Source organism: Cololabis saira, chromosome 1 (genome assembly GCF_033807715.1).
Source record: "Cololabis saira isolate AMF1-May2022 chromosome 1, fColSai1.1, whole genome shotgun sequence".
NCBI classification, from domain to species: Eukaryota; Metazoa; Chordata; class Actinopteri; order Beloniformes; family Belonidae; genus Cololabis; species Cololabis saira.
Window position 1 is genome coordinate 1,796,196 of NC_084587.1, and position 19,596 is coordinate 1,815,791.

A 19,596-nucleotide genomic window follows, 5' to 3' on the forward strand; every position below is an offset into this window, starting at 1 on the left:
AAGTAAAACACGGATTGAAATAGCGAGATTTCGCCATGAGTCAGAGATGGCACAGTTGGAGTTGCAGAAGCATGTGTCTGTTAAGGGCGAGCAGGGGTCTAAGTCTTCTGTGGATCGCTTTGATATAAACAATTTGCGTTGGCTGCCGCAGTTTAATGCAAGGGATCCAGATACTTTTTTTCTATTGTTTGAGCGTGTGTCCAAGGCTAGAAATTGGTCTGATGCAGACTGCGCCCTGATGTTACAGTGTGTCCTCTCAGGGAAAGCGCAGGAGGCTTATTCGTCTTTGAGCCTTGAGGACAGCTCTAGTTACGTTAAGATTTTACTGACTTTACACATCCCATTCCTTATCTTATTTGTTTACCTTAATAAATATCTTAATTTACTAGTACGTTGCGTCCTTTCCCCTTCTTTTGTCATGGCCTTTGAGCCAGGGTTGTGACAACAGTAAACCACGCAAAATGTATTTATCTATTTTATCTATTGTCTCTTTGCTTTGTTCTGCTCGTTTACTTATTTTTTTCTTTTTTCTATACTAATTTTTATGTACTATTCCATCAACTTGCCCAGGAACTACAGGTGGAAAATAGCAAGCTGCTACAACCTGGAACAATGCATATTCTCTTGTACAAGGTTAATGTCTTATTGTGTCGCTGTTTTAAAATAAATAAATAAATTACAATAAAGGGAATAAAACTCTCTCATACCCATTAATGACACAGGAAGCTGCTTTGCTGGAGTCGGGCAGGGAGAGCTGAGCGGTCTCGACGGCGGGAGGTTTGACGGGGGTGACGGGCCTGGGGATCTTGCTCCTGCACCCTAGGGTGCCCTGCTCTTCGGTGGGCTTGAGGCGGCAGCTCCTCCTGGACTCGTCCGAGGTGTGCACGTCCTCCTCCGAGCCGGTGGTGGACAGAGTCTCCGAGGCCCGGCGGCGCTCGTCGTCCCCGGAGGAGAGCGAGGACGACGTCCCCGACAGCATCCTCCTCCTCATCCAGCGGCCCTGCTGCTTCTGCACCAGCATCCGGGCCAGGTCCAGCTGCTTGGCCCGCTGCTGCAGCCGCGCCCGGGCCGACAGGGAGGACGACTGCTCCGAGCCCGAGTCCTCTTCAGAGATCAGGATCGGGATCCGACTACGGATTCTGGGCTTTACGGCGACGGACGGCTCGGGTCCGTCCGGTCGGAGCTTGGGAGCTTCTTCGCTGGGCGACGGCTCTTTCTTACGTTCCGGGGACGGATCTTCGTGAACTGGTGAGGTAGCTTTTGGGAGAAGCTCCAAAGACGATGGACCATTTTCAGTTTTGGATTGTTTTTCAGCCATTAGAGTTTCCTCCGGAGGAGGTGCCTCTTCCGTCGCCGGTTCTCCCTCCAGCTCAAGCTCGTCGGACTTGACGGCCGATTCTTTCGCGATGGCCAAAACTTCCCGGTCGCTGTCTTTCGAAGAGTGACCGTTGGAAGACATGACGTTGAGATGCGACGTCTCTGCGATGTGGATGAAAGTGCGTTCGACTTTGGTGAAGGGCGGCGATGCGGGGGCGATGGGAGGGTTCGGTCTCAGGTCGGACCGGAGAAGCGGGGAGAGTCTACCGGTCTCAGACGGGTCGGGAGGAAACGCCTCCCCGACCAGGAGACGGTCGTTACGAGAGATTAGACCCGACGGTGTGGCTAACTCTCCCTCTAGGCCGTGATCTCCACCAGACGGAGACTTCCTGGTGTCTCCGGGGGAGAACAGGACCAGGGTTTTGGACGCGTCTTCCAGGTCCTGGTCTGCGTCGGCGGCCGAGGCGTGTTCCTTCTGGCCCCGCTGGTCCTCGGCCATGAGGGTGGAAGGTGCGGCTTCCTGGCTTCGTTCGGTGGTTTTCTGACTGGCCTCGCTGTTGGATTCGCTCTTCGTGACGTCGTCCTCCTTCGGCCCGGGAGTTTCCGGGATTTCCTCTTCCGGCGGGGGGAAGCTTCGACGTTGGGGCAACGTTCCCGTCAACATGACGGTGAGGAAGTCGGCCCTCTTGGCCTGAAGTTGAGGGAGGATGTGGAAATGCTCCTTTTCATCCCTCTGGCCCTTCGTTCGGTAGTCTGGAGACGGAGGAGACGGGACGCTCTGCTCCGTCGGGGACAACACCACCTGGAAACGAGGGAACGATACTCGTTACAAGAGAGTCAGATTCACACGGGGCACCATCAACATCTGCACAACAATCACATACTGATGAAGCGGGCAAAGCGTACACATATTTTATTTGTATTTTATTTGATGTCTCCAAGGGACCAATTCATTAATCTGTAATGTTTCTGGAGATTGTTCCATGACCAGGGTGCAAAATAGGAGAAAGCTGTTCTACCAAGCTCTGTTAAATCCTTGGTACCTGGTAGAGCAGAATCTAGTGAACGAAAATTAGATGAGCTGTTGGTTATTAGTTTACCCAGTATGGCTTTGTACATAAAAACATACCAATGCTGCTTCCTCCTTAGGCTTAGTGAAGGCCAGAAAACCAAATCATAAAGTACAGTGATGTTTATCGGACAAGGAGTTGGATATAAAAGCGTTGTGATACACAGAGTCTAGGGAGCGAAGTGTAGAGGAGGCAGCATGCATATAAATATCCCCATAGTCTAGAACTCTTAAGAACGTAGCCTGTATAAGTGTTTTCCTAACTGCTAAATTAAGGCCGGCCCTATTTCGATTAGTGATGCACCGAAATGAAAATTTGTGGCCGAAACCGAAACCGAAAATAATAATAAACACTTGGCCGAATTCCGAACATGGTTCTTCAGCAGTTTTTCATTTATTTTGCCAATTTTTTCACCATTGCATAAATCAAATAAATTTGATTTAGGCATGCTTTTCAAAGAAAAAAATCTTTTACAAATTTACAAGGTAGAAAATATTTATTGAACATAAAAAACTGAAAATTTTTTAATTTCCCAGCATTATGTTGTTTTGCTTCCACCTCCTGGTGAATGTTAGGTCAAATTCTTATGGGGTTAGTTTTTGGTTGGCCAACGATTTATGTAGTGCGCAACGTTACGGGACGGAGCGGCCAGTCTATTTCCTTATTTTACAATGCCGTTTATTAATTGTTCGGTTTTTTTCCCCACTTATTCCACCGAACACCGAAAGTGGTTTTTTTTTGCCATTTTCGGCCGAACAATTTCGGTTACCGAACAATCGGTGCATCACTAGTTTCGATAATAAAAACCAGCCTAACCTTTAGTTTTTTCATTAGGTTCTCTAAAAGAGATTCTGTCATCCACCCAAAAACCCAAGTATTTGAAGGATGAAACTCTTTCCATTGAGTAATCTCTGAAGGTATGAATGCCAACATTATCTGAGATCTGGGAGCAAGTTTTAGAAAAGACCATAAATTTGGTTTTCTTAGCGTTAAGAACCAACTTTAGACCCTATAATGAGGCCTGCAGCTGTTGGAATCCAGTCTGGAGCTCGTCAACAGCCGAGAGGCAACAGAGTAGATTATTGTATCATCTGCATAAAGATGCACTTTAGCTGTGAGCACGTCCTTCCCAAAGTGATTTATAAAAATAGAAAATAAGACAGGGGCTAGAATAGAACCTTGCGGGACTCCCTTTGAGATCCCCATAACCCACAAAACCAATGCACAAACTGTAATAAACATCTGTACCTTGTAAACTACCATTATATATCGTGGAGGGGAATTGAAGAATTTGACTGTGTCATGAAAAAAATTCAAACATGAGGTACTTTATAATGAAAGGTCAACAGCTGTGTAAATGCAAAATACCAACAAAAGGCCAGATAGCTGCGAGAAAGGAATTAGAAGAGGGGGATATAGAAGATGTAGATGCAGATGAAAATGCTACATCTCTTTTGTAATGTATGGCTTCCTCTAAACCAGTGGTTCCCAACCTTTTTTCCTTGTTTCCCCCTACTTGTGTCTAAGACCAGCCGGGACCCCGACCCGTACGTACTGGCACCAAAAGAGTAAAGTGATTCGTTACAAATCCTTAATTGAAAAAATGAACATTAATTATGTTTTTTTGATACATTTATCTATGGTTTACCCTGTGTACAGATGATTTTGTTTTTCTCACCTTCATTTTGTGTCACCAATGTATAAAATATGCACAAAAATAATTGCAAGGACATAAATTATTCAAAGACTTTCATAAATGATTCCTAACAATGTCTTATGAATGACTCTGTCATTCTGTTCATTCATGATTCATGCATCGTGTTCTGCATTCTGATTGGCTAAACAGTCTCCCCACTTCTTCACTTCCTGTATCAATATCGTTGGTTGCTTAGCAACAAGCTGAGAACTGCCAATGAGCTTCAGCAGCAGCTCAAGAGCGGGACCCTTTGATGAATCGTTCATTACAGTCTCAGATATAATCCATGGTGTCGGTTTATAAGAATCTTTTTGCCCAGAAAGAAAAAAGAGCAACAAAAACTACCCATAACTATGTTCTTCTCTGGAAAAAACACACCTGCACCGCGGACGGAGTCAGGATGCAGCGGCTCAGAAGAGCAGTGAAATACAGTCACAATTAATAAGTACAGTAGGACAACTGTACTTATTGTATTATTTTTTCATAATCCTTTTTCATTTTCTCCCGTTCAAATCCAATCAATCGGGTCATGGTGGGGCTGATCTCCGCAATTTGAAGCCTTATATAATAATTGTAAAAAAAAAAAAAGGTTGCTACTTCGCGGATATCACCGGGTTGTTTTTGGAACGTAACAAAAAACGAGCTATTACAGTACTCCATTAGGTGTGTTGTTATGATCTTTTATTAATTTAACATGCGCAAATATAATTTTTACAAATGCATATCCTCAAAGCAGACAACGTTTCGCGCCCCCCCAGAGAACTCTGGCGCCCCCCCAGGGGGGCCCGGACCCCAGGTTGGGAGACACTGCTCTAAGGCCATGTTTACACATAGCCGGGTATTTACAAAAACGGATATTTCCCCCTCTACGTTTTGAAAAATATCCTCGTTTACACGAACCTGCATAAATATCTGTTAAGGTGCTATGAGCATCCAAACCTGCAGGGGGCAGTGTAACGAGAAGATAAAGTCATGCTAGCCAATCAGAATCCTGGAAAAAAACGCCAACAAATGACACGTGTGAAGCCTGAATAATATGGTTCCGCGTTAAATCGACGGCGTAGCCTACGTACGGTGTGCGTCGCTGCGTAGCCTACGCCGTAGGGTCTGCGTTGGTGTAACGCGGAACCATAAATCAGCCTGGACTGCAGTTACTTCCAAGATGAACCAGAGTCTTTGGTTTGGAGTGACAGAGAAGTGGAGTTACTTTTAAGTGTGACGTTAGAATATAAAACAGGTAAAATACAAGAAAATATTGACGGTTACAAACAAATTGTAACCACAGGTGTCACTCATGACGCTGGTGACGTTTCTGTCTCATAATGTGACGTTCTGAAGCCTAAATGTCCGTTTCTCTCCGTTTACAAGCAAACGTGAAGACGGAGGTTTTAAAAATCTACACTTTGGCCGGAGTTTTCAGAAATTATCGTTTTTGGAGACTTTGAGCTTCGTTTTCGTGTAAACGAACGGCCAAAACGCATGAAAACCCCACTGTGTTTGCTACGTGTAAACGGGACCTAAGAGAACTAGCACCTATGGGTGCAGGGGACACAGTTTCCCTTGAATAATCTGTAAGGTTTCCTGTCTTTTATGTTTCTAGCTTCCAATGGTGTTTCAAGTCCGACCCATTCCCGGATAAAAGAAGTCTTAAAACACGTTACCTCAGACTCGACTGTCCAGCGTTGTCAGTTAAAATACATTTTGGTAATCTGGAGCTCACAGATGTTGTAGTTTGTTAAGGATCTGTACTTTACTTTGTGTCATTTATAAAATTTCACAACAACTGTTACTTCGGGCCGCGGTCTACAGTCCTGAACCGCAGAGCAACTGTGCGGTCTGTCCGGTGTTGACTAAAAAATAATTCAAAACCAAATTGAATATGTAAACTGCATGTGCTCATTAACTAAATGTTTCTGTATGTAAAACTAATGTGCATTCCTCTGACTTTTTCACTGAAACTACCATGCTGTACCAGACACAGATAAGAGGGGCCCCCGAGCCATAAACTTGGGCCACCCCTCTCCCCCTTTCTCTAAGAGTAATAAAACTTGTTCTCAGGACAGAGAGGGCAGATCTGACGGGACGATTGAACAAGCAGGCTGCAGGAGCTCTGCTCTGCCGATCTCCCTCATGAGGCCCTCTTTAATTATATCCCAGTCTTGTGTCTTTATTTAACTTTTCCAGCTCAATCAACAAACCCGGGGTGATCAATTCGATCACAACACCGGTCTGTCCGGCCTGTCCGGTCTGTCCTGGTTTTGTTTTAGACGTTGCTCTACGCTAGCATGCCCAATTAAAACAAGTCCAGGGTTGAAGAGAACTGATTTAGGGGACACAGTCACACCTTTCAGCACATCTTTAACTAACAAAATGTAAATAAAAAAAGAAATTTGGTCGTAAAAACGAATATTTACATGTTAATGAGACATTCACGAGCAAATATTTACAACCTCTAGTTCAGGGATGGCCAACCCGCGGCTTGCGAGCCTCATGCGGCTCTTTTCCCGGTGTCATGCGGCTCTGGCGACTTTATTTGATGGTGCAGTGAAAGACAGACATGTAGGAAATAGGGACAAAATATGGCGCGACTGGAATCGAACCAGCGTCACTGTAATAATAATAATAATTAGTACTGGGGAAGGTTTACATAAGTCGCCTGCTCAACCCGTGGAGCTATACAGGTGCTAGCGCTTGCGTTTGTGTTGAATTTAGCATTTGTCATGTAAATAACTAGGAGGGAAAAAAATCTGCTCTCAAAATGGCAGGGGAAAAATGCGCAGGGAAAATATGAAGATAAACACAGGGCGTTTTTAACAGAGTGGGAGAGTTTGATATAATATACATTAAATATTAATATTTAAGCAATACATCACGACCGGCCGTGGTATACGCTCATTATATCACAGCTGAGGGGCGACGTGATGTATTGCTTTTATAAAACGGTTACCAATAATGTAAATATGAAAGAAGAATACACAATCTATTTTATGTAGTTTTTAATTAATCAGAAATACATATTATCCAGTAAAAATATCCCACTGTGGAAAAACAATAGTCCCATCTCTCCAGATGTAGCTCCACATGTCGGAGAAAGGAACTCGTCCATCCATCCATTATTAGCTCCTCCCCGCTAACGTTAGCTCTTCCCTGCTAACGTTAGCTCCTCCCCGCTAACGTTAGCTCCTCCCCGGAGATCAACGTTTACCGTCAACATGGCTCATTAATTGTTAATGAAAATAAAAAATACACTTTAACACCAGCTACTTTTTGCTCCCTGCTGTAACCGTCAAAAAATATGTAACAGTTAATGTTGAAATACAATTTTTGTGAAAAAAAGTTGAAATGTCGAGAAAAAAGTTGAAATGTCGAGAAAAAAGTCAAAAATTTCGTGAATAAAGTTAAAATGTTGAGAAAAAAGGCAAAATTTCGACTTTATTCTTGAAATTGTTTTTCAACATTATTCTCGACATTTCAACTTTTTTCTCGAAATTGTTTTTCAACATTAATTTCAACATTTCGATTCTGCATGGCCCTGATACTCTTCCAAGAGAATCAAGAAGATCCTTGTTCTCGGTGTTTTCGCTTATCGTCCCATCACTCCAAAGAAAGATTGGCAGCAAATGTTGTCGTTGCCCTCAGAACCATTTTATTGTCATTTTGGTCGTACACAAGCGTTTCAAGATTGTCTAGATTACATACATTGATATAAAAGGCACAAAAAAATGCATTGCAGAGTTCATCTTTAGACAGCACGCAGTCTGATTTCAGGTGGATTTCAAGTGTTTCCCTTCATAAAGATTTAACATAAGCCTGTACATACTTACTAAACCCCGCTAACGATCATGCTATTTGAGATTAACTGCAATCCTAATTACTTTCTACATTTCTGTATATATTTACACAGTAATCATTTTGGATTTTACAAAAGAGTTTTAAAATACATGCTTTTTTTGTAAATTATACAAGCAAAGAACTGTACAATCATAGAGTGATAGAAAAAAATGCTTGCATGTTTTTTATACAAGTGAAAGACCCACGGATCATCCTCCAGTTCCCGTCGCCGTGGCAACAGAAACTCTGCTTTTATTGCAAAAATGTTGAAGGAACATTCAAAAGTTTTATGAAATCCTTTTTTTTTCGTTGACGTTTCGTCGTCCGGTCGGATAGACGCCGCGCAGCCTTTAGCTTAGCACAAAGATGGCTTATATTAAGACTAAAAGTTGTGAAGGATCTCTAAACGTATGTGAGTGTTCCAGAGGAACCGGTGCAAACGTGGAGTGATTCGTACGAGACCAGAACTATTTTAACGGAAGTGATTTACCAAACCGGTGAATACGGAGTGAGTAAGACTTAGCGTGGACACGGTGTTCACTTTTAAATACTCGTACAGACACATTATTTATACAATGTCACCCTGTTGTTCCATAAAGATAAAGTAGAACATTTAAACGATGCAACGGAGGTTTATCTGGGAGAAGCTCGATACGCAGCGGCTTGTTTTTTTCCCCTTTCTATGATTCTTCTGTGATTTATGAGGTATAAATGTGTAGTTCCCGACAGATTTGGGACTTAATCTGGACCAGTTTTGGTTCCAAATGGCTCAGAGTGCTAAGTGTTCTAGATCAGGGGTCTTCAACCGGGGGTCGGCGACCCCTAGGGGGCCGCGGAGGGACTGCAGGGGGTCCTGCAGCTTAACAAGAAATAAAGGCAATTATAACCAAATAATTTGGTTAAATAATTTTCAGTCTACAACTATTTAGTCTACAACTAAACAATAAATGATTCCCCTGACGTGAGTCATTTGACTAATCTCAACTTTAGAGCGGAAAAACGAGCTAGCTAGCTGTTTAAGAAAAGAAAATTGGTTGCGAAATTAACTTGGCTATTTCCTGTTTAACGCTAGTTAGACCTGAAGGATAAATTAGTGACAATAACGAAGCCTAAAGCTGGAGATTGTAACGTTCCAGCTCGGCCTAACGTTACTCCTTCCACGTCTGACGAGGACAAATAACCTCGGCTAGGCTAATAACCCAGCCATGAATTGGCTAATAACGTGATATAAACAGAATAAAACACATGTGAGAGTTTACATTGCATTCACTTGAGAAAAAAAAGATCTGCTCTGTTTTTCTGAATTAACAAGATAATTATCTCGTTAGTCATGTGACTAATGTCAACTTTAGAGCGGAAAAACGAGCTAGCTAGCTGTTTAAATAAAGACAATTTCTTGTGAAATTGACATTAAACGCTAGTTAGACCTGATGGATAAATTAGTGACGATAACGAAGCCTAAAGCTGGAGATTGTAACGTTCCAGCTCGGCCTAACGTTACTCCTTCCACGTCTGACGAGGCCAAAGTTTCATCAACCGTAAAGACATGTAGCTAATAACCCAGTCAGGAATTGGTGAATAAGGTGAAATAAGCAAAATAAAACACATTCAAAAGTTATTAGAAGCCAGGCTTAAAATGGGACACATTTAAAAAAAAAAAAAAAGGGAAAAAATAAGAATTTCATGCGGGTCCCTGCTCTCTTTTTCTCTCATCCAAAGGATAAAAAAGCTTGAAGACTCCTGATCTAGAAGTTTCCCAAAGTTCAGGAACTGGGTGGAACTTGTTTCGAAGCAGAACTTGTTGCATGAGCAGATTAGGCCACGAACTTCAGCACCGGTTTGTTGCGTTAAGGGTTGGAAGTCCCGGACGGGCCCCGAGTAACCGGAGGATCTGGCAGCGTTTAGGCAGCCACACCCGAGTCAATGTTTCATCCAAACCTGAACTATTTTCAAATGTGGGATAGTTTGACAGTTTGAAAAGTTAATTTTGCCATTAAAAACAAAAGAAAAAAGCCTTGAGAATTCCAATTTTTCATAGGTTTAAACCTCGGGGAAGTGCTGTTAACATCACACCTAACTGATGCCTCTTTGTATAAAATCACGTGAACTAATGTTAAAATTATAAACATTTTCCATTTCTGACTCCCGTCGTTTGAATAAATATTTAATGTGCATGTTGAGTAAGAATGGTTTGATAAGCATCGATGCACAAATAAAACTTTTTTAACGCCAATAAACACTTTTGGCACATCAACATAACGTTCCTTTGTTTTTATTTTGTTCTTTATTGAAAGAATAACTAAATGCTCACAATGGAAACTACTTTAAAGGCCAAACGTCATGATTCAATCGTTCGAATCTCCAGTAAACGAACAAACGAAGATGAACAGACACATTTTTAACGGAACGCTGACCAGAGAAACGGCTTTGATTCAACTAGAACCAGAACAAAACCCTTCACGGGTCGAGCAGCGCCGACCGACGGAAGTATCAGGGCGAGGAGAAAAATAACAATAATACTTTAGAGGAGGAAGATTGTTTTTCATTATGCACTTTGAGAAAAAAGTCGAAATGTCGAGAAAAAAGTTGAAATGTCGAGAATAATGTTGAAGTACAATTTCGAGAAAAAAGTCGAAATATTGAGATAAAAGTCAAATTTCGTGAATAAAGTTGTAATGTCGAGAAAAAAGTCGAAATGTCGAGAAAAAAGTCGAAATGTCGTGTATAAAGTTGTAATGTCGAGAAATTTCGACCTTATTCACGAAATTTCGACTTTATTCATGAAATTGTATTTCAACTTTATTCTCGAAATTTCAACTTTATTCATGAAATTTCGACTTTTTTCTCGAAATTTCGACTTTATTCTTGAAATTGTATTTCAACATTAATCGCGACATTTCAACTTTATTCACAAAATTGTATTTCGACTTTATTCACGAAATTTCGACTTTATTCTTGAAATTGTATTTCAACATTAATCTCGACATTTCAACTTTTTTCTCGAAACAATAAAAAACAATTTTCCCCTCTCAAATATTTTTTCTCCTGCGTGGCCCTAACACTCTTCCGTCGCACGGTGAGTAACAAACATTCAAAAATAAAAGTGCACGTTGGTAGTAGCGTCGATAAAACAGACGTTTCCGACTGTGAGGATTAACGGAGACTTTAGCTACAACAGCCAACACGAGGCAAAAGAACCAGAAACATCTCCCCGACCTTTGAGCGTAACGATCGGGGGAGAAACCTCGGCAGGAAGTTCCTCCGCTACGTCACCAGCTCAACGACATCGCGGTATAAAAGGCTAGCTAGCTCCGCTGTTCCGATCCGTGAGCAAGTAACAGTGTGAATTATTTACAAAGAAAAATCACAGACTTATTTCAGCCAGAGGTTTTATATTCACCGTGTTCTCGTTGTAGTTACAGTACAGTGCAGGTTCAGGTCATTTACAGTCAGACTTGTGCAAATGTACAACGGTAGATCTCATGCAACAGCGAGCGGCGCAAGCTCGTCGTTCCGCTGCACTGCAAAAACTCAAAATCTTAACAAGAATATATGTGTTATTTCTAGTTAAAATGTCTCATTTTTAGTCAAAAATCTCATTACACTTAAAACAAGACTCATCACTGGAAAAAACAACAATTTTCACCAGTTTCAAGTAGATTTTCCCTTAAAATAAGTAGAAAAATCTGCTAATGGAACACGATTTTTTTGCTAAATCTTCTCCCACTGGCAGATTTTTCTACTTATTTCAAGTGAAAATCTACTTGAAACAGGTGAAAATTGTCAAATAAGTTATTTTTCTTTCTCTTGTTTTAAGTGTAATGAGATTTTTTGACTAAAAATGAGACATTTTAACTAGAAATAAGACCAATATTCCTGGTAAGACTCTGAGTTTTTGCAGTGCAGCGACTGGTGTGGCAACTGCACTCGAGGCAACGCAGGATTAAAAACAGTGAGATGTTCCAGTGACAATCGTTTTTTTTTTTTTTTACAGCAGGTGAATCATTTTGCAAGCTCGCAAAATAAAGTTCAGAGTTAGCAGCTAGTCCACTTCTTACATTCTCCGAGTGGTTTTTCGACTGAAAAAAAAACGATGCAAAGTATAAAAACGAGCAACGGCGCCCTGAACTCAGCGCGAAGCAGCATGGAAGCGAAGTCGGGCCGACGAGCTCCGTGAACCGGCGAGCAGCGGTGCATATTAAGGAAATGTAGCCCTTTAAACGCGTTTAGGAAAGAACTGTTTGGCTTTCGTCGTCCAGCCAAAGGAGTGCTAGCGGAGGAATCCTAGCCGGCCTCACGCGGACGGATTGGCGACTTTTGTTGGGGAGACGCGGCCGGGACTGGTTTGTTGGGGAGACGCGGCCGGGACTGGTTTGTTGGGGAGACGCGGCCGGGACTGGTTTGTTGGGGAGACGCGGCCGGGACTGGTTTGTTGGGGAGACGCGGCCGGGACTGGTTTGTTGGGGAGACGCGGCCGGGACTGGTTTGTTGGGGAGACGCGGCCGGGACTGGTTTGTTGGGGAGACGCGGCCGGGACTGGTTTGTTGGGGAGACGCGGCCGGGACTGGTTTGTTGGGGAGACGCGGCCGGGACTGGTTTGTTGGGGAGACTCGGCCGGGACTGGTTTGTTGGGGAGACGCGGCCGGGACTGGTTTGTTGGGGAGACGCGGCCGGGACTGGTTTGTTGGGGAGACACGGACGGGACTGGTTTGTTGGGGAGACACGGCCGGGACTGGTTTGTTGGGGAAACGCGGCCGGGACTGGTTTGTTGGGGAGACGCGGCCGGGACTGGTTTGTTGGGGAGACGCGGCCGGGACTGGTTTGTTGGGGAGACACGGCCGGGACTGGTTTGTTGGGGAGACGCGGCCAGGACTGGTTTGTTGGGGAGAGGCGGCCAGGACTGGTTTGTTGGGGAGACACGGCCGGGACTGGTTTGTTGGGGAGACGCGGCCGGGACTGGTTTGTTGGGGAGACGCGGCCGGGACTGGTTTGTTGGGGAGACGCGGCCGGGACTGGTTTGTTGGGGAGACGCGGCCGGGACTGGTTTGTTGGGGAGACGCGGCCGGGACTGGTTTTTGGGGAGACGCGGCCGGGACTGGTTTTTGGGGAGACGCGGCCGGGACTGGTTTGGACGATGCTCGCAGCAGTGACTCTTCTACTCTTCTCTCCCACAGCACGACCGAGTCTCTACGAGGGCCGTTTACGTCTCGCAACAGGAAACAAACATCGTTATCACTTTCAGATGAACAAACGTAATAAAGGCTAACGAGATGAAGGTATTGCAAACTCATCATTCTTGGTGTTTTTTATTCGTTATGATGGTTTTATTTTCGGATGTTTTTTTCTAAAGCGATCAACGCGCCAGTTTACGATCATTCAGAACAAAAGCTGAATTTTCAGACTGGTGTTTATGTGGAACAAACATCTGGAGTTGGTGATTGACAGGAGTAATGTTTGTAATGGTTTAAGGGTTGTTGGTTGGTTGTTTGTTTGGTATGTTGGTTGGTTGTTTGGTTGGTAGGGATGGGAATCGAGAACCGGTTCTTGTTCAGAACCGGTTCCCAGTGTTTCAATTCCTTGGAATTGTTTGCCTTTTTCCCAAACGATTCCCTTGTCGATTCCAGTGGGCGTGAATGACGTCACCAAGCACGTTGTGCAACGTGCGCATTTGCGCCCAGCAGGAAAACACGGGGACAAAGCGGCATAAACGCTCGAAAGTTTGGTTACATTTTACCAAAAAGGATGACAACAGGCCGACAATTCTTGCAATGTGGACATTTCAACAAAGGGGGGAAACTGTTAGGACTCGGCCGGCTGATCACTGGGAGCGCGGAGTCAGCCGGCGTGTGGTAAGGCGGATTTATGGTTCCGCGTTACACCAACGCAGATTTAACGCAGAACCATAATTCAGGCTTTAGAAGAGCTACGCGACACAGCTGCAGCTCGTCAGCTCATCTATGGAGAAGTTAAAGAGCATCTACCGCTAGCTTCTACCGCTAGCTTCTACCGCTAGCTTCTAGCGCTAGCTTCTCCTTTCATCAAGGCAGGGAAGAGTATCAGGCCAGAATAGATGAATGTCACCAGCAGTGACTAAGTTTGTGGTGTTGAACATGTTACTGGACATTCTTGTGTAATTGCCACAAAATAATTTGTTGTATTTAGTTAATTTCTACAGAAGAATATTTATTTTATTATTATTTTATATTAAATACATATTTCATATTAGAAATATTTTTTTGGGGACCCCCTGGCACCATCGAGGAGCCCAAGGGCTGGGGGCATCTTAACACCTCACTTGTATTTTTTTGTTCAAAGATATAAAACAAAGTTGATTCTAAAATTGTTTCTTCTCCTTTTTTCCAAATGAGAATCGATAAAGAATCGAATCGTTAAGCAGAATCGAAAATGGAATCGGAATCGAAAAAATCTTATCATTTCCCATCCCCACAGGTTGGTCGGTTGTTTGTCTGTTTGGTTGTTTGGTGTATTGGTTGGTAGTTGGAGTTAAAGAAGAACTGGCAGAATCTCCCAAACGCCAACACGCCTGGTGATTGTACAGATGTTTTGTTTTTATTTACAGAGCTACTAAAGAACAAAACACCAACTTTCCCCTTGATTTCTCCTGAACAGAAACCGGTTCAGACTGGATTTCTCCTGAACAGAACCGGTTCAGACTGGATTTCTCCTGAACAGAAACCGGTTCAGACTGGATTTCTCCTGAACAGAACCGGTTCAGACTGGATTTCTCCTGAAAAGAACCGGTTCAGACTGGATTTCTACTGAACAGAACCGGTTCAGACTGGATTTCTCCTGAAAAGAACCGGTTCAGACTGGAGCTACTTTTACTTTACGGTTCCTAGAGTCTGTAGCTGTTACAGCGACGTTGTCGCCTTTGAAAAACTCACACTGGATTTATCAACTTTAGCACATTATTTTTAACTTTAGCACATTATTTTTAACTTTAGCACATTATTTTTAACTTTAGCACATTATTTTTAACTTTAGCACATTATTGACTGTCGTCGGGTCGACTGTCGTCCAATCAGCACCGTTCACTTTGTAAAAGCTCCTTAAGGTCAAATGGGTCCAATTCACAGCATTTCCCACCGGTACAGAACGTACCGAACCAATGACTTTTTAAAGGAACCAAGATGAAGGAATTATTAATATCAACCTCGGATCAATAAGCTTTTACTGTAAATCCAACAACAGTCATTCAGCAGTTTTGCTACTTCCTTTTGTTTAACTTAGTTTTAAATGAAAACTGAACCAAAAAATGATAGGAAGGGGGAAACAATCCCTCCAAAAACATATTATAAATGTGCTTAAATAATATAATTTTCACCATAATATAATTTTCACCAGAATGGAAAGAAAAAAGACTAAACTTGACCTTTCAATAATATCTGGCTTTTCACTTATTGCATCAGCGTTTTGCATTCATAAATCTCGGTCTGGTTTGCTCAGAAATAAAGTGCAACAGTAAAGTTCAGCGGTTTTTAACCGGTGATGAAGATGGAAGCATGAAGAGCGTGAGACGGTCGTCCCAACGCAGCGATCAGAGCCAGAACCGTCTCACATTTACAACAACAAGACTCTTATCAAACCAACAACTCTCCGTCACTCGGAGCTCAAACCTTCATCAACACCAGAGAATCAAATATAAATCCCACAATAAAATACTACGTTTGATTGAACTGTAAAAGGCAAAAGATGAGCGGAACAAGCTCAGCAAAGGATCGTCTGGAAGACCTGGATTTAACTTTAACACAAAAGCAAAAACAGCATGAGGTCACATGACAACGATCATGACTCTCCCTTTGAAACACGTCGTTAAAATGTGATTATTCTCAAACAATAAAGTGCGTCAGACAGAAACTGTGATGTGTCTGTTTCAGGTTCTCGTTAAATGGTTTTGGGAGCGTAAGATTTGACGTGCTGCAGGTTAAACCAATCAGGCGACTCTAAATACCGAATAATTGCTACAAAACAGTTTCTCTTTAAGGCGTTTCAACGTTCATCTGATATGCAAAGACTTGTGTCCCAGTAAGTCTTTAGAAGACTCAAAAAAGAAGGAAAACTCCAGTGTTTTGGTCAAAACGCCACAGAGATACGGTATTAAAGCGCCGTCTTCAGCCACGTCTTTCCATCTCTGTTCACAGCAGCCTGAGTGGGCGGAGTTAGCATCTTAACTCCGCCCACTTCTTTTAAAAATCTGAAACAAATCAAGCAATTCTGAGATTCAGCAAATGCATAAAGATGTGAAGTTGAGGATGAGGAAGCTGGAGATATTTCTGTGATCTGAGTCTGAACGGAATTAGGGCAAGAGAAAAATAAAATAATATTTTAGGGGAGGAAGATTTGTTTTTCATTATGCACTTTGAGAAAAAAGTCGAAATGTCGAGAATAATGTTGAATTACAATTTCAAGAAAAAAGTTGAAATGTTGAGATTAATGTTAAATTACAATTTCGAGAAACCATTTTGAAATGTTGAAAAAAAGTCGAAATGTCAGGAAAAAAGTTGAAATTTCGTGAATAAAGTTGAAATGTCTAGAAAAAAGTCGAAATGTTGAGAATAATGTTGAATAACAATTTCAAGAAAAAAGTCGAAATGTTGAGAAAAAAGTCAAAATTTCGTGAATAAAGTTGAAATGTTGAGATTAATGTTGAATTACAATTTCGAGAAAAAAAATTTGTAATGTGGAGAAAAAAGCCGAAATGTAAAGAAAAAAGTTTAAATTTCGTGAATAAAGTTGAAATGTCGAGAAAAAATTTGAAGTACAATTTTGAGAAAAAAGTCGAAATATTGAGAAAAAAGTCAAAATTTCGTGAATAAAGTTGAAATGTCGAGAAAAAAGTTCAAATGTCGAGAAAAAAGTCGAAATTTCGAGAAAAAAAGTCGAAATATTGAGAAAAAAGTCAAAATGTCGAGAAAAAAGTTCAAATGTTGAGAAAAAAGTCAAAATTTGCGACTTTATTCTTGAAATTGTATTTCAACATTAATCTCGACATTTTGACTTTTTTCTCGAAGTGCACAATAAAAAAAATCTTCCCCTCTCAAATATTTTTCTCCTACCTGGCCCTGATACTCTTGCTTAGGTCTGTGATGTCACAGGGACCCGAACATCAGAACTGCTCTGCAGATGATTTTCAGACAGCAGGGTTGTGCCGGTGTTCTGCCAATTTCTGCTACCTTGCCAAAAAATGTTCCCTAATGGTTTTATACTTTTGCAGAGCACTTTTTCTTCCGGCTCTCAGCGAAGGCGGACGCTTTTTCTGCTCCTCTCCCTTATCAACCTTCCCTGCTACTGCTTTGTCTGTCTCTTCTTCAGAGTCTCTTCTTTTTCACTCCTCCGAAAACTCTACAACCCTACAACATGGAATTGATTAACTGGTCTCTCAGCACAATTGACCAAAATTTTGACAAGAAGCCAGGGGTAAGGGAGCCCTCTTGCCCCGATGGGACATTCTTTTCAGGATAAACAATGGATTCTTACAAAAACTGGAAGCCTTTGTGTCTCAAAATTCTGTCTGTCGACGATGTTGAAGATGCTTCATAATTGGAATTATGATAGCAGGATTTCTCCTGATCATCCTCTTGATCGGAGGAGGGGGATTGCTTGTGTATCGACAAACGCGTAAGTCGTCGACAGCTGTTTTGGCTCTTTCAGAGCTGCCGGACGTGGCTGAAGGGTCAAGCAAGGCGACCAATGCACAGACTCTGGCGCTGGTAGAGCAGGGTCGTAAGCTAGATGCAATTCTCGAACAGAATCGCAGGTTAGCGGCGGTCTTTGAGCTCATTGGCAGGATGGATAACACCTTGGAGAAGTTGGAAGCTCGGCTTGGTGGGAAGTGATCACAAATTCGTCTGATTGGAGTTGCCATTGGGGAACCAGAGACTGAAAGGCAGACGGAAAATTACTGGGCTGCCTGCTTTCAAGAAATTGTTGATTCTTAAATTGCCCTTGACAGAGCGGCTTTGCAGGCCTCTCGGGTCACAATCTCCCTGGAGGAATGTAAACAAGATGACTCTGCCCCCCTGAAGGATCAAATACTCAACATCCCATATTATACATTTTACATCGTTCAAGAAATGATGGACAATCAAACTTTGAAAATCGACTGTGCGCATGCGCAGAACCACAAAGTAGCATTTCTCAGCGGGGAGCAAGGATTGAGAGAACACCGGCTCAGAGTTGTGGAGTTGGTTGTGACATCAAACTCCCAAATACATGATCTCAGACACACGACACAATATATTATTCATGTGTCTTTAACTAGTCCAGACAGAGTCTCCTGCAGGAACGGGTTCTACTTCCTGTCTTAGAGACTCCTATCAGTATTTCAATCAGGGGTGAGAATCTAAAACTGTTTAACTCGTGTCCTTGGGAGTAGTTTGCTCTCACAAAGTGATTTGTGGTTTCTAATCACAAGTAAAACTCCAAAAGTCTTAAAGCAGTTATAAAGAAGAAGCAGCAAACATCCTGAAACCGGCTACGTCCATCCCTCCATTATCGTCCTACTCAGAGTTACGGCGTTCCGCTGGGCTCCATCCCAGGCCCCTTCAGGGTTACGGCGTTCCGCTGGGCTCCATCCCAGGCCCACATCCAGGGTTACGGCGTTCCGCTGGGCTCCATCCCAGGCCCACGTCCAGGGTTACGGTGTTCCGCTGGGCTCCATCCCAGGCCCCTTAAGGGTTACGGTGTTCCCCTGGGTTTGATCCCAGGCCCACGTCCAGGGTTACGGTGTTCCGCTGGGCTCCATCCCAGGCCCACGTCCAGGGTTACGGCGTTCCGCTGGGCTCCATCCCAGGCCCCTTCAGGGTTACGGTGTTCCGCTGGGCTCCATCCCAGGCCCACATCCAGACACACGACAAAGGGCCCAGCCCAGATCTGAACCAAGACGCCGTCCCCAACAACCAGCCCGGATTATTACAAGTGACGGGTGCATATGCGGGCTAACGCTAGCCCAAACACGCTAACGCTAGCCCAAACACGCTAACACTAGCCCAAACACGCTCCGGGTTTGTGACGAGGGACTTATAGCTGGGAGGGAATCTGTCAAAAATCATAAAGATTGTGCTCTTGGTGACAAGTGTTTGATATTTGGCATGTTAGTTATGGACATAAGGTTTTCCCCCTAGTGGCCGGTTTGCAGAACATGCTAAATGGCTCCTGCCGAAAAGACCAAAGGTCAAATCTCAGCTTCTCTTAGTCCTAGATTGTTGTATATTGTCACTTTTTCTACTTTTTTGGTGCTATGAATTAAATTCTGAGATTAATTTCCTATTTCAAGGTCATGTTGAAGGTCAAATTCAATTTTTAAGGTCATTTTCCCCCCCCCAAAAACTCCATATCTCTAGAATTAAGTCGCATAGAAAGATTATATAGGGATCTAGACGCCTATTTTCACCCCCAAGGAATGTTATTTTCTATTTATTGGACAGGTCACTATCACTGTAGTGTCAATAATCTCTTCATTCAGGTTTAAGATGAACAATAACCTCAGAACTAAATCACAGTGAAAGAATAGGATTTTATTAAAATAACACACAAAAAACATCAGCTGTGCATATTTAAACTCAACACCAACAATGCTGCCTCTATCGCCTTATTGCTTATTGATTCATTTTGAATTTTCTGCAAACCGGCCACTAGGGGGCCATTTTCCCAATTTGTTTG

The 19,596-nt window shown here is 42.9% G+C and overlaps 1 protein-coding gene across 3 annotated transcripts in view; it reads right to left on the bottom strand.

Annotated features, from left to right (window-relative positions):
* Window positions 1–19,596, bottom strand: part of ttbk1a (tau tubulin kinase 1a) — a 115,278-nt gene that overhangs the window by 7,999 nt on the left and 87,683 nt on the right. For all 3 annotated transcript variants that reach the window (XM_061725762.1, XM_061725672.1, XM_061725586.1), the window contains one exon: window positions 708–2,119. In XM_061725762.1, the coding sequence (XP_061581746.1) occupies window positions 708–2,119 (1,412 nt within the window). The remainder of the gene's footprint in view (window positions 1–707; window positions 2,120–19,596) is intronic.